The following is a 22,403-nucleotide window of genomic DNA, read 5'->3' as shown; positions in this document are numbered from 1 at the left end:
CTTTTCCATGTGTAAAATTCGAAGTTTAAATTACAAATGAACAAATGGTTATAAATATATAAGAACATACTTATATTTACATAAAAAAATAACCAACTCTTGACAAGCATCTCCAAATTGGGGTGCGCTTCTCGCGGCCAAAAATCATGAACGCGTGAACACACAAAAAATGTAGTTAGTTATTCAGTGTAATGAAAATCAGACTGGTGATTAAACAAGTCGTTCTAAAGGTTCACGGGTTGAACCGGTCAAACCAACCAAGAAAACCAGGTGCATTCATATATGTGACTACTGTCCTAGGTTGCTCGCACACCACGAACATATAATAAAAATAAGTCTTTCTCGTGACATTGTAAATATGATTCATTTTTATATATATTTTGTGTAGGATTTTAACCGGTTAGACCTGTTTTTTTTCTGGTTTGCTTACACTAGAGGTGCACAAAAAAAACCGGGTCCGGACCCGACCCATGGTTACAGCCCAGTTCCAGACCCGGGTTTTAGAAAAAGGAACCAAACCGGCCCGACCCGGAACCGATTCCATCTGTACCCGGTCAAAACCCGGACCCGAACTGGCCAAAACTCGAAAAAAAAACCTAGCCAAACTGGTCAAAAACCCGAACGTGTTGACCAAACCCGACCCGGTTAAATAAAAAACCCAGTTTGGGCACCTCTACTTACAACCAGCCGGTTCAAAGAAATCCCGTCAACTTTTAAAATCACTTGCAGACTGAGTATATGGCTCTGATTCGGGTCCAATACGGTACGCTTCCTGTTCGGTTTTATTATATTCAAAATGAAAAACAGTAAATTGGTGTTGGCAAAAGATTCTCAAGGTCTGACTGAATGATTAACACAACAAAACTTTGTAAATCATCAAAGCATTCAACAAACTGATGCCTGTGAAAGTAACAAGCAAGAACCGCACCACTGAAAGTCAACTTTATTGCTATAAAACACGAAAAAATACATACGGTATTGATCACAGGCTCATAGCAGCAGCATGTGTATATATATCTATGTGATCACAGTAGGTGCAGAACGGCCGGTGAATTCTTGCATCTTTGACAGCTTTAGTGCAACATCAACCTGTAGTCAAACGTATCGGTGGTCATCCCTCGGTCAACAAACTCATAGTAGAATATTATATTGATTTTAGACATTTACATAATTTTTATTTTATGGGGATCATCAGATTGAAGGTTATGTGAGATAAGTAGTACCCGCTAGTGCCCGAGTTTAAAATAAGCTCGATAAATAAACGAGCCCGAACTTCATATACAAGCATATTATTTCCATAAACACTTAATAACTTTTGTTTAATATGATTAATATATATTGTAAAATAAAATAATTACACATACAACTCTGATAAAACAAAAACTATATAAAAAATTAAAAACAAATAGATATGTATATAATTAAAATAACTAATAAAAAAAATAAACGAGTTGAGCTCAAGCTTTGGATGTAGAGCTAGAAATAAGCCAAGCTCGAGCTCTGCTAAGCTAACGAGCCGAAGCCCGAGCTTGTTTACAACCTTATTTCCTTGTATGTAATATAAATATGCTCAAAACTTGGTATTATATCATATTTAACCAATAAAAAATCATTATAACAAATATACTAATTTTCAAATTTATGACATTTATTATAGCTTTCCCTTAAAACTTTAAGATATGAGAGTTTAGATTGTAAGAAGAAAAAGAAGGGTATAATAGTCATATTACAAAATTGTACTTAATAAAACAAGTACACTTAAAATGTAATATATTTTGAGTGGATAAATATGATATTATGCACGTTTTCAAGGGTATATACGAGATTGTCCCTAAAAATGAAAAGAAAAATAAAAAAGTTTACCAAAGGAGCAAGTGCTTCTTGAGAATCTCTTCCGGTTTTGGACGAATCTTTTTCGTACTGCTCAATGTAAAGACGAATTGTGGCACCTTCTGACCCGGTCCCAGATAAACGGAAAACCTACAACACACATTTACACACTCAGAAAAATTCAAAAGTTTTGCCTATTTTATATTTTATTTTACATAAATAAAGTGAATAAATAACTCAATCAACACTGACCAAACGTGACCCGTCTTCGAATAAATAACGAATTCCTTGATTTTTAGAGACTGAACCATCAACCGGATCTTTGTATTCAAATTCATCGGCAGCGACGACATCTGCCACATCTGATCGTATACCCTTTAAGGTACTGCATAGATACATAGCTCAAGTTAACAACTAAAACAGTTTCCATTATACGAGCCAGCTCAGCTCGGCTCCAAATGCTCTACCGAGCTGAAATTCGACTTGTTTACAATCGAGCCGGCTCATATCAGCTCGAGCTATTTAAACAACCCTAACAAAGATAGATAAAAATGTAACAATTTTTTTTTATCAACAAGCATCAAGTAATCAAGAAATTTACGTGTTAATATCACTGATAGAGGATTGCAGCTTGACTAAGTGAGCCATTACGTCCTTTGCAGCACCCGCATCGACGTTCTTCAGAGGAACAAAATAATTCTCATCAATGTAAATGTCTATTGCAATTTTCTTTTATTTTAATTAGAGTCAAATGCCATTTTCATCCCCAAGGTTTGGCCAGTTTTGCGACTTTCGTCTAAAGGTTTGTTTTTCCGCATCTGGATCCCAAAAGTTTGAAATCTTGCCATTTTCATCCTGCTCGTTAACTCCATCCATTTTTCTCCGTTAAGTCAGAGATATTCCCGTCTGTTTTGCTAACTTAAAGAGCAATTTGGTCTTTTTCACTTCATGTAAAAAGACCGAATTGCCTCTAGAGTTAACAAAAAAAAAACAGAAATACCCCTGATTTTAACCGAGAAAAATGGATGGAGTTAACGAGCCGGATGAAAATGACAAGATTTCAAACTTACTGGATCCAAATGCAGAAAAACAAACCTTTGGACGAAAGTCGCAAAACTGGCCAAACCTCAAGGACAAAAATGGCATTTTACTCTTATTTTAGTTATGTTTTTGTTTTATCATAATTTGGGAAGTAAAAACTACCTCATAATCATAGCGAGTATAATAGTGACGGCCAAAAGTCGCCCAGTGTTGCTTCACAATATCTTCAACGGTCACAAGTTTCCCGCCATCGAGATTGTCCTTGTTTTTATGAGCCAGAATGGATAACCAAGCCAACACAGCCCAGATTCCGTCTTTTTCACGAATATGGTCCGACCCTGTGTAATAAAAATGAAAACAAATTATTATAACTAGTATATTGGACCTGCGCTTTGCAGCGTAACTGTTAAACCGAACGAAAAGTAAACGTAAAAACGTTAAATCACGCCATTAAACGGGCAAAATAGACGCAAAAACTCGATCAAAACATAAAACATAGAAAAAAATAAATAAGTCAACTTGGATCCGTGTGTTGCGATGGGGCCGTTAAACGGGCAAAATAGACGCAAAAACGTTGAACCACACACGCGCATTGCAGTGTGCTCACTCGCAAAATTTAGACCGAAATGTAAAACAAAAGAATTGTAAAAGATGAAAAGTAGAGACCAAAGTTGAAAGCGGAAAAGTGTTTGGGTTAAGAATGAAAAGCACTTCGTGACAAATTTGTAAAAGATGAAAAGCATATGGGTTAAAAGTAAACAAATGAATAATAAAAGGCGTTGAACCATGCACGCGCGTTGCGGCGTGTTAACTCGCAAAATTAGACCGAAACGTAAAACATAAAAAAGAATAACTAATTTGACTTCATAGTTATCAATAGCGAATATAGACAAATAGCGACGGGGTACCTATATGCTACGTAGCGATAGCGACGAAACAACGCCCGCTATTTCGTGTTTAGCGATAAGGTAGTTAAAAATTTAAGAAATAAAAAATAGCTATTTATAATTTTATATATATAATGTTAATTTTATACTTTTTATGTATAAATTTTGAAGTTTCGGGACCAAATGTAAACTAGTGATGATAGAGGTGGTTAGATGTTAAAATACACAAACTAGTTTTACACTTTTATGTAAATTTTTACAAGTTTTAGAGACTATATGTTAACTAGTGAAAAGATAGAGGGGTTAAAGGTTAAAATCCAAAAAGTTATTTAACCCTAAAAAGTTAAAACACAGAACAAGCAGCCGCTCTTCTTCAGCCACTCTTCTTCTTCTTCCTGGCTTCCGGCAGGTTTTCGGCAGAAATTACAGCACCGGAGCCGGAATTTGTCGTTGGAATCCCGCTATAATCACGCTATTGAGTCGCTAAGTAACATATTGCGAGATATGGTCGATTCGCTACGAAGCGCGCGATAGCGAATGCTATCTTCGCTATCGATAACTATGGTCAACTTAGGACCTACACGTTGCGACGGGGCCGTTAAACCATAATAAAATATTTTGTGACCAAAGTTGAAAGTGGAAACGTGTTGGAGTTTAAAATGAAAATGTTGGGGTTAAAAATGAAAATCTTTGTGACAAACTTGTAAAGGTTGAAAAGAATAAGGGTTAAAAGGTAAAAAAATAATAATGAATAGTATAAGGGTTAAACATGGAAGGTTGAAAAGTAAAAGGGTTAAAAGAGAAAAAAAAAGGAATAATGATTTTGTGAGGGGAGAAGATTTTGGTAAATAATATATAGTTAATATGCAACTGAAAGTTTCTTTGTATTCACAAAGGAAAAAAAAAATAGTTTACCTGTTCCAAAACTTTCTTCACCACAAATTGAACATAAACCAGCATCCATCAAGTTACCAAAGAATTTCCAGCCAGTTGGTACCTAAAAAAATTGAAATTTAGTGAGTTTACTACAGAAAACGGTCTAAATCCGTACTTATAATTAAACTGTATGTACATGAATACCTCGAAAAACTTAAGGCTCAGACTATTAGCTACAACATCAAGAGCAGCAGATGTTGGCATGCTCCTACAGGCAAACAAGTTACAGATAAAAATCAGAATTTGTTTCCATCGGACTCGGATGTACACAACTTAGTAATTGCATGATGGTATGACGATATAAAAAATTGAGTCAACTTTCGTTTTGCTCCCTGTGGTTTGGTCATTTTAACGGTTTTGCTCCAATAGTTTAAAAATAGCCATTTTCCTCCCTGATCTTTCGAGTTTGTCACCAGTTTGCTCCCTGGCTCTAACTCAGTTAGAACATTCAATTAAAAGTAGGGGTATTTCGGTAGTTTACTCCCTGGCTCTAACTCAATTAAAACGTTTAGTTAAAAGTCGCGGTAGTCGTGGTCGGCAGATGGTAGTTGCAGGTGGTGGTGAATGGTTGTGGATGGTGGTTGGAAAGATGGGAGATCAGAAAAGAATTACTTATATACATGTAAATAAACAAGTTATAGGTTTATTTAGGTGAAAAGACTTACATGCCCTTGCTTTTATCTATAAAATTACCAAAATTCCCTTCTAGTTAATGGATTTTTTGGATGGAGTTAGAGGCGGGGAGCAAAATGATGATAAGTCAGAAAAATCAGGGAAGAAAATGGCTAATTTTAAACTATTGGGGCAAAACCGTTAAAATGACCAAATCACAGGGAGCAAAATGGAAGTTAACTCTAAAAAACTCCTACACAAATATGAAAATTTGGAATGATCGCCATAATATATGTACTATAAATATGCTATTTTGTCACATCAACCAACTTTGGCCCCTCAACTTTGGCATTAACCAACTTTAGCCCCTCAACTTTAATATTGACATGTTTAGCACCTTAACTAAAACAACTTTAGCCCCTCAACTTTAATAATAGACATTTTTAGCCCATCAACTTTAATAATAGACATGTTTAGCCCCTCAACTTCAACAATGACATGTTTAGTCCATTAACTAAAACATCAAACAACTTAAACTCTCGCGATTTGCTTATTTTTATCTACGTTTCGAACCCGCTACAGAGCGCGAGTGGTAACCCACTAGTTTTATATAAAAGAAGTGAAGCACGCCACAATTCGTTGAATTAAGAAAGTTATATATAAACAAAGAGTAACCTGGCAACACCCTTCAATCCAGATGAAAAGTAGGGAATGGCTTGAACAGCATTGGCAGCAATGATGGCAACAGAATCCGAAGGTGTAACAAAAAACCTAAAACCGTAAAAAAAAAGTTTATCAGCTAAGACTTCCAAGAGGTAAATAGATAACCGTAGTAGTTCATATTTTGCATCAAGTAGGATTTTACCTTTTACCAAGGATCATGTTCCTATCAGCATCACCGTCAGCAGCAGCACCAAACTCTGGTGGGTTACTATCAGCATTATTACCCAATCCCATTCTTGCTACCAACTCTTTTGCATAGGTTAGATTAGGATCGGGATGTCCACCACCAAAGTCTTCCTGCTTGCATCAAAAGTTCAGTGGGATAAAAAAGTAGAACACAAATTTAGATAGGGAGGGTCGAGCGAGTTGGGTAACGGGTCAATGGGTTGTTTTAGTGTTGGATGAAATGATCAGGGTCAGTCCAGGTTAGCAGCAAACATCTTTTATCTCATTTTCTAAAATCTTCCATAAATAATTAACAATTCAAGTGTGTATATAAAGAGTAAGGTTATCGTACAAATGAGCTTAACATACTAAAAGTGAGAAGTGAAGGAGGGATTTTTTTTTCCCATCTTGTCAAGCACATATTTTAGTCCTAGAATCTAAAAAATATTCGTGTACACTAGTAGAGTAAATATGTAATTACTCTGGTGGAATTACACATAATTACTCTACTAGAGTAAATACGCGATTTTGTTTTTTACATTTTGCAACTAAACATCATGCTTAAGTAGATGGAAAACAAAAAAAAAAAAAAAAAAAAAAAAAAAAACAAAATCTTCCTTCACTTCTCATGTTTGGTATGTTAAGACCCATTTGTATTTGATTTTTACCCTATATATAAATATAGGGGGAGGTTCATTTGAGAAGAAAATTAAATTGAGAAGAAAAAGAATAAAGGGTACGATTGTAAAACATTAAATAGTTTTTCTCTTATCTTATTTATTATTATCTTTGACTAATTAATTAGTCATAAATACTATAATCCTCCACACAAAATTTTTTTGCCTACACACAACAAAATTTATCCTATACGTTTTGAAATTTATCCTAAACATATTGAAAATTATCCTACACATCTCGTAATTCATCCTACACACCTCGTAATTTATCCTACATTTTAAATTAATTTTTTTTCTTCTTTAAAAAATATTTTTTTTAAATAAGTTACAAATTTAATGTAGGAGTTAATTACTGTTTTCGTCCTTGTGGTTTGTCAAAAATCACTATTTCAGTTCATTAGTTTAAAAATTGCGATTTCAGTCCCTGTGGTTTCACTTTCGTAACCATTTCAGTCCATGTGGTTTCACTTTCGTAACCATTTCAATCCATTATTCTGTTAAGTACAGGGACTGAAATGGTTACGAGGTGGACTGAAATGGTTACGAAAGTGAAACCACAGAGACTGAAATCGCAATTTTTAAACTAATGGACTGAAATAGTGATTTTTGACAAACCACAGGGACAAAAACAGTAATTAACTCTTTAATGTCGTTAGCTATTAAAAAGGAAGACTACCAATTAATGATCTATCTAAGTTTACCAATATACCCTTACACTAATATTAAATACAAAAATCAAATGAAGTAAAATGAAGGATTCTTATTGGTTGAAATTTCTTCTTTTTTATTCTTACAAAAAATTTCTTCTCATTTGAACCCTGCACTATAAATATAATCCACATTCTTAAATAAGACCAGTTTGACTCGTTCAAACCATTTAACAAGTTCCCCTTTTAGCTAATCATTTTTAATTTGACCTGTTAACACAACCAAAATCAACCCGTTTGTATTTAAACGGGCCCAAACTGTCAACTTTAGCTAAAATTTAAGAACAAAATGAGACGATTAGATAAGTAGAAATAGTTGTAGATTTTTTGAATGGGTCAGAGTGGCCAGGTTGGGTTGACCTACAAACACTTTTTTGTCCATTTTAAAAAAACATTTACTAAACATTTAATGTAAGCAATAAAAGTAGACTTTGGGCAATCGTCAACCCGGTTGACTTGTTCAACCTATTTAATCAGTTCCCTTTCTTAATTAAGTTTTTTATTTATTGACCCTTGTAACTAAAATCAAAGAACAAATAAGATTGGATTAGACGAGCAGAAATAACCTTAGGAACACAGTTCAATAACGAGCTCTCCTTTGCACCAAGCTCTTCAACAAACATACGTTTAGCATAAGCTCCACCAACTCCATGAAGTGCATCAAAACTATAAATCACAGCATAATTAGCATTAACAGAATATCGAATAAACACAAATAATAGAAAACGATAAAAGTGTGCGAGTACGCACCAGAAACTAAATTGTGGAGATGTAATTAACTTTTGGATGGACTGGAAGTCAAAGATTGACCTGAAAAAAACTCACTTAACCATTAGTGGAATGCAGCATTGATGTTTAAGTTTTAACTCATTCTTTTTATCATGAATTATAGCATACTTCATCAATTTCACATAGTCACTTGCTGAGTCAAAGACATCAACATCAAATTGACCGTTAGGACCAGAAAAGTTTGAAATCCCAGTTACTGAGATATCCACCTGTATAAGCATATCAAGAATGTTATCAATCTGGTGCATACAATATAGAGTAAATTGCATTTTACGTCCTTTAAGTTTGAGCCAGATTACAACCTTTGTCCTTTAACTAACGAAATTACACCGGAAGTCCTTTATGTTAATGTTTCTCATTAGGTGGTGTCCTTTTGCCCTAACCCAGTTAATTTTCTTCTGTTAACTCTTAACACATGTCACTCGTATGAGGTCATAATGGTCATTTTCACTTAATAACTACCACAAATTTAAACAAAAATAATAGTATATATTAACAACAAAATAAGTGAAAATGACCATTATGCCCTCATGTGGGTGGCATGTGTTAAGAGTTAACTAAAAAATTAACTGGGTTAGGGAAAAAGGACACCGCCTGATGAGAAACAGTAGCATAAAGGACACTGCCTGATGAGAAACAGTAGCATAAAGGACATCCAGTGTAATTTCGTTCGTTAAAGAACAACACCTGTAATTTGGCTCAAACTTAAAGGACGTAAAATGCAATTTACTCTAATATATCTTTTTTTATTAATTTACTTATAGCTTGACGACTTAGATTACATCAGGTAGGCCTTCTGCAATAAAATACTCCTTTATTGTTTTTGTGTTCTCAAAGATTTTATCAGTAATTCCTTCGGGTGCTGGCCCACCATTTCCCATATTGTATTTAATTCCAAAATCCTGAAAAAATGGGCATGAAAATATAAATTGATTTAATTCCACTGTTTATATCATGTTCATGGTTTTGCTGCTTATAAGCATATTTACAACATACCTCATTGGGCCCACCAGGGTTGTGACTAGCTGTCAATATGAATGCCCCATTTGCTTTGGAACCCTAAAACATTAGAAGTGTTAATGTTAAGCTACGTTACCATTTGGTAGAGAGGAATTTAAAACGGATAAGCTTACATCGGCCCCAATTCGTTCCCTTACAACTGCTGATACAGCAGGTGTGGATAAAAGTCCATTTTGGCCAACCCAAACGCGTCTTACACCATTTGCAGCTGCCATTTTGATTATAATCTGCAGTTTTTGAGATTATATAAGTTCACTAGGAAAAAGAAAACAAGTAAACAGCTATGTGGTTCCAGCATTAGTAATATTACAATTACGTTACATGAACAGTAATTTGACTTTTTTTTAGTCTTTTTTGTGTTTTTATATTTTTGTATACTTTACCCCTCAACTTTCAACATTGACACTTACAACCCCTTAAGGGTTTCTAAAGACTTTGTAATCGAGTTTTACTTTATGTACGTGTCGGTATAAATTCAAGTTGATTTACGTTTCGACGTAAATTTTTCCCGGAAATGAGTTGGGTCAAATATAATATGTTCTTATCCTATTATTATTATGTACATTTTCAGTTGGTCTACGTTTTGAGTTTTGACGTAATTTTTTTTTCCGGAAATGAGTCGGGTTAGATACAATACGTTTTCGTGCTTATTTTTATGTACATTTTCAATTGGTCTACGTTTTGACGTAAATTTTGTTCGGAAACGAGTCGGGTCAAATATAATATGTTTACATTAGACGGTATACATTCGAGTTGCTTTACGTTTCGACACCGTCGCAACGCGCCGTACCATTCTTTAACTTAAAAAAACGATTTTCTTACATGCGTATTTTTATGCATGTGTCGGTATAAATTCAAGTCGGTTTACGTTTCGACGTAAATTTTCTTCGGAAATATGTCTAGTCAAATATAATACGTTTTCATGCTTATTTATATACATGTTCAGTTGGTCTACGTTTTGACATAATTTTTATTCAGAAACCAGTCGGGTAAAATATAATATGTTTTCATTAGATGGAATAAATTCGAGGTACTTTACGCATGGTTGCAAAAGTCGCTAGGCGCTCCCTAGTCGGTCGACCGGGGAGTTGAGAGTACTCGGTCTAGGCGGAGAGTACTCGGAGAGTACTCGGACATGTTAAATTACAAAGAAATTACTTTTTGGAGGTTATCTATATGTCAAATAGCATAAATTAACTAATATTTATAACAAAATACGTGAAAATGATATTCATTTTTAATATGATGGGCATAGAAATTATGTTTTATTATTATTTAAGTCAAACTAGACCCGAGTTGACCTACTAGATCCAATTCTGGCCGAAGTTGACCGCGTTTGACCGACTCCGAGTAATTAGGCGGAGTCGAAGAAAGTCGCCTCGGCAGCCTACCTTGTAGCGACTACTCGGAGAGTACTCGGCCTTGGAAACCTTGTTTTACAACCATGACTTTACGTTTAAACACCGCGGCAACGTGCGGGGCAATTTACTAGTTGTTAAACAATACTGGTTTTTCCTCGTTTTAGAGAGAAATTTCCAGAAGTAATTCTAAGATTAAATGTTAGAAAGTTAATTCAAAAAGTTTTACATAATCACCTGGATTGCATCCTTTGAGTAGTACCGTCCATCACCCGAAACAACAAGTGTAGAACCTTTAACGTTCTCTGCAGAAAGGGCATCGAATGTCGATTGAACGAAATTATGCAAGTAATGTGGTTGGGTGAATACTTTAACCTGAAAATTTAAAGCAACAAAAATTTACTATTACAGTCGTGCTGGCTGCTAAAAAAACTAATGACACCTATAATGCCCGATGTGGGCTACTGTATGGGCATGGGGCAGTGGACCCTTTTAAGTTTTAACTATATTTAAGTACTACATAAATATGGATATAAAAAATACCACATCTCCATTCAAATTTGTCACTAATTTAAGTGATCTACATCTAGACTCGTGATTGATGTAAGCAGATGTCGATCGTATAACTATGGTTGTATCCTACATTCCTACATATTTGATATCCAGAGTTTTTGCTAGTATATATTAATTCATAACAGTAAAGAAGGATGCATATTTAATATACGTCAAGGTATGTTTATGTTATGGTAAAAGAACAACACTAATGCACGTTTCTTATTACATAACACATTCTTTAGCCAACTATTACTAGCGTATTATTTGTCTAATCATCTTGAAATACGAATCAACGTAAAGGAAAAAAGAATACCCACATTTGTCTATCTTAGCATCTATTAAAGAAGTTTTACATTTATTTATAAACCCTACACTAGACAATTCGGATGGAAGTTTAGAGATATATGACTTGTACAAGCTACAGCACCTTCTACAAAGGCATTTGGTCGACTCATATAACAAAATATTTGACTCTCAAAGATTTTTCACCTGTGTTGTTGTCTGGGTTTTTTTAAAAAAAAACACGTAACTTTGTCTATTTCACTAAAGAACTTGCCAAGTTACATCAAAACAGAAGGTAGATGGGCAACAAGCTGCGCCACCACCCCTTTCTGAATTGCAAACCCTAACCTTCCAAAGACAAACCCCTGCCCCCCCCCCCCCCCCCCCCCCCCCCCGGGGCTGAACAATTGTTGTGGATGACCCGTTGGATCCTGGTCAAGAAGTGGACTATTGGCTCTACTTCAATGTGAAACCTTTAACATGAAAATATTTTCCTATGGAAGACGCATAACTCAGCTTTTTTAGTTTACACTGGACTCTAGACACATCTCTAATCCTAATTTCTAATTAATCTATAGCCTTAAGGAAGCTTATTCTAATTTTAATTGCTTATTATCTAAGAACCTATGTGGAGTGACTGTGTTACACTGTTACCTAGCATAGTTGTTAATGGCGAATAGCGACAAATAGCGATAAGATACCTATATGCTACATAGCGAATAGCGATAAATAGCGGGTGGCTATTTTATAAATAGCGATACACTAGAAAAAAGAATTTCAAAAATTTTAGATGTATATTATATCAAAATACCTGGTATATATGCTATTTTACATGTGTTTTTAACAAAAACCTAAAATCCACCTATTTTATAGCTATATCTAATTGCTATTTATATTTAAAAAATAAATAAATAAATAAAGTGTCCCTATTCTCGCTATTCATCGCTACAACCCAAATAGCGACACTGGACCTATACGCTACGTAGCGCGCTATAGCGATCGCTACGATCGCTATTGACAACTATGTTACCTAGACATACTCCATTGATCCTTAGTTGCAACAAACACTTGTGTGGCATGCAACTTTAGGAGCTTCTTTGTCCATCTGATGATAGTCTTGTTTTCTACAAACTGTTTTTTTATAGGACTGTTGATTCGGAAAAAAAAGTATGCATATGTAAAAGAAAACTGACACAATGTTCATCAAAATGGGACATACATAAAATAACTACTAAAAATGTTTTAAAGAAGAACATTATAGGAAATTTGAAGCCAACTGCTGAAATGCACTGCCTTATTGTCTTAAACCATCAATGAATATCCAGTACCAAGTTACTGAATAAATATCTTAGGACTACAAGAAATGACACTTTCTGTAAAGCTACCTTTGCCCCATAATCAAAGTCAGCTTTATCAATTTGGAAATTTAATCATAACATTTTCTGAATTTAAAATTTGGCATAAAACAGTTTACTACAAACAACCATAAACAAAACAAAGTGGACTCTTCTATTGGAAGGAAGCACTATGAACTTTCCAGTCCATTAAAACTGTCACTTCATTTTCAAATCAAACCAACTTTTCCCTAATTCAAATCCAACACACATCATCATCATACAGATCTGTGCAAAATAACACATATGAATACAGATCCATCATATCACACACCACAATCTAAATGTACGATCTGGAGCAAACATAAACACAATCCGATCTCACTTTAAACACGCATCAACATAACTAAAAACTATAACACTAACACAATAAACGTCATAACACCACAATCTAAATGTACGATCTGGAGCAAACATAAACACAATCCGATCTCACTTTAAACACGCATCAACATAACTAAAAACTATAACACTAACACAATAAACGTCATAACACCACAATCTAAATGTACGATCTGGAGCAAACATAAACACAATCCGATCTCACTTTAAACACGCATCAACATAACTAAAAACTATAACACTAACACAATAAACGTCATAACACCACAATCTAAATGTACGATCTGGAATAAACATAAACACAACCCGATCTCACTTCAGCACTAAAAAGTATAACATTAACACTATCAACATCAAAACATCACAATCTAAATGTACGATCTGAAATAAACATAAGCACAATCCGATCTCACTTTAAACACGCATCAACAACACTAAAAACTATAACACTAACACAATCAACATCAAAACACCACAATCTAAATGTACGATCCGGAACGAAGATCAACACAATCCGATCTCACTTTAAACACGCATCAACAGCACTAAAGTATTATAACACTGACACAATCAATATCAAAACACCACAATCTAAATGTACGAGCTGGAACAAACATAAACACAGTCCAATCTCACTTTAAACACGCATCAACAGCACTAAAAACTATAACACTAACAGAATCAACATCAAAACACCACAATCTAAATGTACGATTTGTAACAAACACGAACACAATCTGATCTCGCGTTAAATACGCATCAACAACAGTAACAATTATAACACAATCAACATCAAAACACCACAATCTAAATGTACGATCTGTAACAATCAAAAACACAATCCGATCTCGTTTCAATTTTCAAACACGCATCAATATCACTAAAAACTTATAACACAATCAACAGCACAAAATTCAAATAAAAAGCTACGGATCTACGTAAAAAAAACGAAATCTAATCATATGAAATACAAATTAGGGCAAACAGCAAACTAACCTTCTTCCTGAGTCCAGATGTACCAGGCTTCTGGCCTTCAATTGGCGATGTTTCGACGCGATTGACGGTGAAATTCGCCATTGCTGTTGAGCTTTTTTCCTGTGATGTTAATGATTATAACACGATCGAGCTATACATATAGTAGATGTGTGTGTGTGTGTGAGAGAGAGAGAGGGAGAGAGAGGCTTACAGAGAGATTAAGGAAGGTTGGCGAGAAGATGAAGAGAGTGAGTGATGGTTATGGAGAGAGTGAGATATACGGAAACACGTGGCGGGGGATTTTCTATTATTTGCAACCGCTCGTCGATACAGAACGGTTCACACGCTCATCTTGTCCGTTGGATCTGAGAGACCGGTTAAAGTGAATAAGTATGTTGGTTTGGTCGGTTTGAGATTCAAACGGTTCGGTTCAAAGTTCAGGTTTTGCAATTTAGTGGTTTTGGCGGTTTGGTTCGATTTAAAACTTGGGGTATACGGTGTGGACACACGCCCGCTTCCTCATCAAGGCTTTAACGCCTGGCACACCGCGCCGAGAAGCCAAAAGGGGCCGCTATAGTTGGTTCCTTAGACTACGGGGTGTGGGGCTCGTCCCTGGGCCGGCGAGCTCCGTCCACACCGCCCCCTCTGGGTCGACACGTCGCCAACGTCGGCCTCCTGCCGCCTGTGACACTCCACACTTCTCTTCTTTGTACTAACACACAAGCGCGCGAGGCGCGCACACACACATATATATTAAGGTCCATCCCTTTAAGGCTCATCCCCACATCCACTTATGTGGACGCCTACATCGCGGATCATCCTTTGAGAACTACCATCCTTCACACCCAATAACCTTATAGCCTTTAACGGGTGTTATAGGCAAACATATATAGAGAGAGAGAAAGAGAGATGAGGGTGAGATTGAGAGATAGAGAGATTTTCTTTGTTTATATTATCTTTAACCAATCACGTGGTGTTATCTCAACACCTTTTTCAGTAAATATACACCGTGTTTGTTAAATGGTAGGTTAGTTAAAACTCCACCGTCTACATAGCAATGAGGTGAGAGTTTAACTAGACCCTTCTAGTTAAATTACTGATGTGTGTAAAATGCAACATATAAATTACATCAAATGAGACATAAAACTAACCCTTTTTTTGGTACTAATGTTGGAAAAAGTGTGCTTTTGTCTTTCTTTTGTATTTTCAGGACCGAATGAGCTTAAATGAACAAAAGGAACAAATATGCAGCAAAAACTAACATAAATACAAAGAAAAGGAATAAACGTGGCATGCCCGGCCCCTCGACAGCATCTCCACAAGCAAAAACAAGAAACAGAAGGCTGACCACGACTCATGCCCACTGGACACATGGGCATGGTCAGGTGTATGCAGAAAGGGACAAAGCTATAGAAGCTTCTACGCCCACCACGGGGGCGTGCCCAGCTCAGCACGGGGCGTGGTCAACGCTAAGATTCGCAAAATCTTGCAAATCATAATAGTACAGATACACTTCTGCACACGGCGCCGTGCCCAGTGAACATGGGGCCATGTAGAGCCTAATACAGACAATTGCAATTAATGAAGGAAGAGAAAGAGACTGGCCACGGGGGCGTGTCCAGCGGACACGGGGCCGTGGCTGGGCTTCTGTTCAGGCTATAAATAGGGGTGCTTGGTTCACTTCAAAGGCATCCCTTGGCAAACCACCTCTCTCCCACTTTGCCACCACTCCACCACCACTACAACACCCACATCCACCACCATCATTCACCATCTACCTTAGAGTGTGTGTAGTAGTCTCGGGATCCAAGATTGATCATAAGAGTTCTTTTCAATCAACGGCAATGTTTGGCTAAGTCTCTTACATCACTTTGTGAAGACAAGCATTTAATGTATTACTTTTGATTTTTAATCTTTTCGCACTTTTTATTTGGTTTTGTATTAATGACTTTAATATCTAGTTTCTTATGTTGAAGGTGAAACTTCCTTATCATTTGCCTGTGGTGTCTTGGCATAACTTTACTGTCTATATAAAGTAAAAGATTTTCACCATTCATATCTCTACAGTCTATATAAAGATATGTTGGCTACCTGGTCGGGGGTTAAGGGAATGGTTTGGTAAGGTTCTTGCCTTGTTCAGTGTATAGATCCTGCAAGGACCTGGGTCAAGCTTACTAGGACCTCCTTCAATACCCACTGGTATGGATGGCGGGGGTACGAATGGTTTGATCCCCTCATATGTAAACTACTATTAATACATTAAACCGGCTACTTGAGATTGTATCACTGCTGACTCAAACCACTTAGTCGAGAGTAACGTCACCTTCAAAAGAGGGGCTACCATTTTTCGCATTAACAACTTAATTAATTATCTTCCAATATTCCGACCTTTTGGGATTGTATCCTTGCTGACTCAAACCACTGGGTTGAGGGTAACGTCACCTTCAAAAGAGGGGCCTACTACTATAACTAATATAATCTCCTAAAAAGTGCAAAAGTGCATAAATTATCAAAGGATACATTAAAGGCGAGTCGGATCCAAGTGATTCATCTTGTCTATCTGTTTTATTTTATTTTTATTTTCAGCATTTTAGTTTTTATTTTTCATACTTAAAACCTATCCAAAAATTTTAGTTTGATTAGACGTTGAGGATAAACCGGTACTAAAAGCTCTTGTGTCATTGGACGACCTCGTTATCTTATCAACGCTATACTACGCTCACGATGGGTGCACTTGCCCATCAGCCCATGTGTGTGTTTAGTGTTAGTAGAATATCGTGTTTTATAAATTTAAAACTTGACTAAGGTGTAAAATGGGCTTAAAATATCAATAAAAACATAACACACCTTACACACACCAAGTTTTTGGCGCCGTTGCCGGGAACACAAGGATTTTAAGAAAGTTAGGAATCAACGGCCTAATATTTTTTTTCTTATTTTTCTGTTTTTTTTTTTTTAGATTTTTCAACTTCTACAGACTTCAGCACGGGGTCGTACCCACTGAACACGCCCCTGTGCCCAATCTTTGGTACTGGTAATCCTGTTTTAAGTCAGACAGTAGCTGTCACACCCCGATATTTCCACGTAATTACCGGTGGGCCCGGTGGGGAGTATCGTGACGTAGTTGATATTATCGTAGTCAAATAATCATAGTTTAATGCACAGCAGAAGTCTAAAGTAATAATACAAATCGAATTGAAAGTATAATAAAATTTTACACAACGGTTGTAAGTGGATCCACAGGTGGATCTAAAATAGAAAGAAATATTGTTCAACAGACTTTAAGTATTAAAAGCTTGCAAGACTCTTTATTTAATACTCAGGAGTTTCCAGCCCATTTCGTGTAGTACTTGCAGTTAATCTTTTTGAAAAATACGTCATTTTACACTGGTAAATACAATTAACTGACTATTTTGAAAAGTGTTTATAAAAATTGGTTTGGATGCACAAGGCATAAAATCTTTTATAACTTGGGAAAATTATTTAAAATAATCTTGTATACAGGTTTATATGTTTGTCGTCCGTTTAGGGCCCGGTTAGAAGAGCCGGGACAAGGTTAATAGACACACCACTAGTATAGGCCCACAAGAAGTTTCCTCACGAGTGAGATACCGTTTTACATACGCAACTGTCAGGTGTATGACTACACCCCATGCTTAAGTCGTGGCCATTTCTAATGAATGAGCCGATGATATCCAGGACACGGTCATTAACCCCCCAAAGACTTTGTAGCAAACAAAACAGATTAAAACGGGTTATCTCAATGATTTAACCACTAATCGATTAAATATTCAATACCTGACCAAACGGTAATAATTTACTATATCCGAAGCCCGTATAAGGGAAAATAAGTTAAAAGTATTTACCTGAGCTAAAAATGAAATTTTTATTCTCAGTCGTATTTCAAATTAGCAAGTACAAGTAGCTTTTACTGGGCTCCTAATCTGGAACGAAGGTTTTAATAACCTATTAGGTTCCTAACGGGTCTTATTTAAGTTATAACTTAGACCGGTTAGTTTTTAAGAAAGGTTTCAAAACGCAAGATTAAGCGAAGACTGGATTAGAATGTGATTTAGACCCGACAAGTATGAAGACTTGTATATAATGGGTAAACTAAACACATTCTGGATTTTGAAGTAAAAATGATAAGGTTTGACCCGTTTCGGTTAATTTATGCAAACTAGTTACATAAACCGTACCGAACGCGTATATGCATAATGGGTAACCGGATGAGTCATATACAAGTCCCATAAGTTATTATGCTTAAAATATGTTGTGATATCAGTAGGATATCTTCCATTATGCCCAAAACGAATTTAAAACCAATTTAAGCCCCGTAAGGGTATTTTGGTCATTTTAAAGTTTATAAAAGAGGTTAAATAGCAAACTGAGGTTCTGGTCTGAAAACCTTCTGTAAAATTATTTATTTTATGTTGTTATACCAGCAAGATATCATACATATGTGTGTTTAATCATTTATGGCCAACTATGCACCGTAGGGGCATTTTGGTCATTTCACATATGCTTTCAAGGTTAAATTTGAAAATCTGAGTTCAAGACTTATACGTACTGTTAAAGTATAAAAATTTATTTTTAAAATCAGTAGGTAACAAGTCTTAGGTGCTAAATATGGTTTTAACCATACTATGCGCCTAAATCGCATAAAAGTCGATATTTGACGATATATAGTATGTTTAATGAAATATGAGAATTTGATCAGTCTTAACTACCTAAAATATTTTATTTAATATATAAAATCAGTATAAAAAGGTTTGGTATCAAAATGATATGTAAAACTCATTTTATTAACGAAAAGGGCATTATCGTCAATTACCGAATTTATGCTAGAACTCTATGCTATGATCAGTATAAAATTTGACAAAAATTTCCAAAAATCCCTAAATATTATATTTTAACAGTGGGTAGGAATTTTGGTACCAAAAATTGAGTTCAAATATGATTCATGCCAAAAATGCCATTTAATTAACAAAAAGCTTTTGATTTACGATATCTTGCATAACTTTTATTTCAGACCAGAAACGGATGTCAAATTTTTAGGACATACTTATATATCAGTAATACAACTTTTTGTCCTCTCACATTTTCAAAAATCTCGTTTTAATGATAAAAGGGCATAATGGTCCATTTTAAGCATTTAACGGTAACATGCAAATGAATCAGATTTCTATGGAACCATATAGTATAATCTCAGAGGGTTATACTAACATGTAATGTTGTCCCAAAGGAACCCTAAGGCATAACTAAACTAAGCTAAATCGGGTCAGAACTGAAAGTCAAAGCAAAAGTTTACTTTTGCGACTTTCGGTTACGAACCGAGCCTAAACTCAGAATTGTCAGGTTGAACATGCTTAAACATGTTCTTATATTATTTACCAAGTTGTTTAAGTGATAAAATGTATTTTATAGCTTCTACATTATCAGTTATAATTTATTTTGCAAAAACTGACTCGTTTGACTTTTCTGTTATGTAGTTTGACCCGACAATTGACTGAGATAACGTGATAATTAGAAGGTGCTCTTTTAAGGGTTTAACACCTACATAATTACCAACACATAGCCACTTTCAATACGAATAATGGCTGGACCGTTAGTGATTAATCACAAAGTCAAAGCAGAATTACGCTAACTTTGACTTTCGGTCATTAAGCTAATAAAACCTTAACTACAGAAGCTAAGAACGCTTACAATGGTCCTTAGCACAAATTTTATACTTTAGAAAGCTTCCTTGAACACCACGATGCTTCAGAGAGTGAGTTTGAGAGTGAAATTTGAATTGTGCAACAACAATGAGCAACCAAGGCCTCTATTTATAGTGAATGAGGGTGAATTGAGATGATTCCATGTGTCCCCAAATGTTATATGATGCTTCCAGGTGTTAAAATGGTAATTCAAAACCGTCAACATGCAGCTGAATCTAAAACAGGTTGCAGAAAATCAGAAAAGATCTTCAGGTTGCATGCTTGGGCACCTGGCAGTTCTGCTGAAAAACAGTCCCGCCCGCGTGTCACGCCAAGTGCAGGTAAACCCTGCGTGACGCGCGGGAGAGTGCAATTTCAAAAGTTTTTGTTTGTTTGCATGATCAGTCCCTGCAGTTTCTGAACGCGAATAACTGGCTTTTTTCAGCATGCATGGTCAACATAATCAGGTCTGGGGTGTTCTAGGGAGTGGGAACATGCATTTGTAAGTCTTGGATGCTTTAAAAATGTCCCTCGATTGAAGAATTGCTACTTTTACACTTTTAACCCTTATTCTTGAAAATTGCAATTTACATCACAATTTTGAACTGGAATATTATGAAATCTTTATCAGATATTCATGAGGGTATATTAATACATTACAAAGCTTTGGGAATGTTAAAAGGTCATTCAGAGGTAAGAATTAACATGTTGACACTTTTAACCCCTATGTTTTGTAACTTTTGATTTTTAAGCACAAACGGCTTCTTGTGTCCGCCAAATTTTTAATTACGATTACAAACATTATATGAGGTCATTCAGAGGCATAGGTTTGGCATGTTGACGTTTTTAATCCTTCTATTTATATCTTTCCATTGTTTGGCAGTTTTAGTCCCTCAAGTTATCTTTTAACATGATCAGGGTTTATGACACGTGTCACCACTGTATTGGACATGATTTTGCGAGGTGTTACAGTAGCTAAACACGGGGCCGTGCCCACTAAACACGCCCCCGTGCCCAAGCTTCAGTTACTGAAAATTGAACTGTAAGATCCCGACGGTTGGTAATTTCTGACACAAACATGAGTGATAATGATTATTTTTACTTTCGCTACTCTTATGGTGCGTGGTGTCAATATGTGGTGGATCTCATAAAGATTTGAAATGTTATCTTTTAAATTACACTCCCCACTATATAGACCCATCGTTTCCCTGTAACCTTAAGATAGGCGAAAGTAAAAACGATCCCTATCTCTCCCACGAATGCTCTCAATCAACTCTTCTAGATGATATGATTCTCGAAGAATTATTTCAAATGGAAGAAGTAATTCTCCAATTGATAAAAGAACTTGAGATGGAAATAAGTTATCCATCCCAAGACGACGATCAAGGAGAATTATTGAGATCGCATTCGGAACATACCAACATAGTCGATCCCGAAAGCACCTCTAACTCTTGTGAGGACATGAGCGATAGTCGTCCCTGTGTCGATTGTGTCGTGAAGGACTCTCCATCGGTCTTCGCCGATGCGTTCATAGACCTGAGTGATTCGACATATACCTTCTTTAACGAGAGCCTGGATAAGGGGAATAAAGGTTGGTTTCGCCCACCGGTATTTAGTTTAGGTTTTACCCTTTCCGATAACCTCTTGCGTTCTTGTCTAAAGCTAGGGAAACTAAGATACCTCAGGCACTTCGGTGTTGTTCCGTCCAGTAAGGAACCGCCCGATCTGGACAAATTCCTTAAAAATAAAGCAGACTCTCTAGCCACGGGGCGGTGTCCAGGTCAACACGCCCCGTGCTCACCTAAAAATTAACCACGGGGTCGTGTCCAGGACAACACGCCTCGTGCTCAAGATACGGACAAAATGTGTCAGAGTTTGTGTAACAACCCATGTTACGAAAGTCAAAGTCAAAGTCAAGGTCAAAGGAAGAAAAGATTGCTAATTGCGATCTGTCACTCCTTGCTTAACTACTGATTGGACTTTCTTGACTTGTAATCGAATCTTTTATTTTAATCGCTTTAGTTGTATTACGTGGAGTATCTGTGAATAATCGAAGTTTTTATTGCATGTTTTATCGCTTTATCGTTTATCGCATCGCAATCGCATCCGCAACCCGAATTATGTGTTCTGGATATTGTTTTACGTGTGTGTGTGCCTTTTTGTATTACCTGTGCATGTTTAGTTATGTTTTGTGGTGATTAATCGAAACGCAATCGCAACCCTATCGCCATCGCAGTTTAATCGCAAACGCTAAACACAAGTTATTTATGATGATTGTATGTTAGATATAGCGAGGGTAGACTAAGTTAATTGTAATTATTGTCTAAAAATACAACGTATCGCGTACTCGCTTAAATGCTTCGCAACGCTCAACACGCGAAACGAAACGCCGAAACTCAACTCGTTGAACC

The 22,403-nt window shown here is 36.0% G+C and overlaps 1 protein-coding gene across 1 annotated transcript; it reads right to left on the bottom strand.

Moving 5' to 3' along the window:
• Positions 1–811: 811 nt before the first annotated feature.
• LOC110926316 (phosphoglucomutase, cytoplasmic) lies at positions 812–14,659 on the bottom strand. The gene is made up of 18 exons (XM_022170064.2): positions 14,505–14,659; positions 14,315–14,413; positions 10,983–11,120; positions 9,501–9,614; positions 9,364–9,426; positions 9,150–9,269; positions 8,476–8,576; positions 8,329–8,388; positions 8,145–8,244; positions 6,172–6,326; positions 5,982–6,077; positions 4,839–4,902; positions 4,674–4,755; positions 3,034–3,209; positions 2,432–2,508; positions 2,083–2,215; positions 1,864–1,980; positions 812–1,089 (listed from the first exon to the last, which is right to left on the bottom strand). Exons 2-18 carry the CDS (start codon positions 14,393–14,395, stop codon positions 1,018–1,020), a joined length of 1,749 nt encoding a protein of 582 aa, XP_022025756.1. The 5' UTR covers positions 14,396–14,413; positions 14,505–14,659; the 3' UTR covers positions 812–1,017.
• Between the last annotated feature and the right edge of the window lie 7,744 nt (positions 14,660–22,403).

The sequence above is a fragment of the Helianthus annuus genome, chromosome 17, assembly GCF_002127325.2.
Source record: "Helianthus annuus cultivar XRQ/B chromosome 17, HanXRQr2.0-SUNRISE, whole genome shotgun sequence".
NCBI classification, from domain to species: domain Eukaryota; kingdom Viridiplantae; phylum Streptophyta; class Magnoliopsida; order Asterales; family Asteraceae; genus Helianthus; species Helianthus annuus.
This window is presented reverse-complemented; position numbering and strand designations above follow the sequence as displayed.

Bases quoted from the DNA above. Each gene is read 5' to 3' on its own strand.
- LOC110926316 (XM_022170064.2), bottom strand. From the start codon at position 14,395: ATGGCGAATTTCACCGTCAATCGCGTCGAAACATCGCCAATTGAAGGC. The intron at 9,270-9,363 runs GTATGTTGTAAA...CCATTTTTTCAG, and splicing joins ACCCTGGTGGGCCCAATGAG to GATTTTGGAATTAAATACAA. The intron at 6,327-8,144 runs GTTATTTCTGCT...TGATGCAAGCAG, and splicing joins TATTGAACTGTGTTCCTAAG to GAAGACTTTGGTGGTGGACA.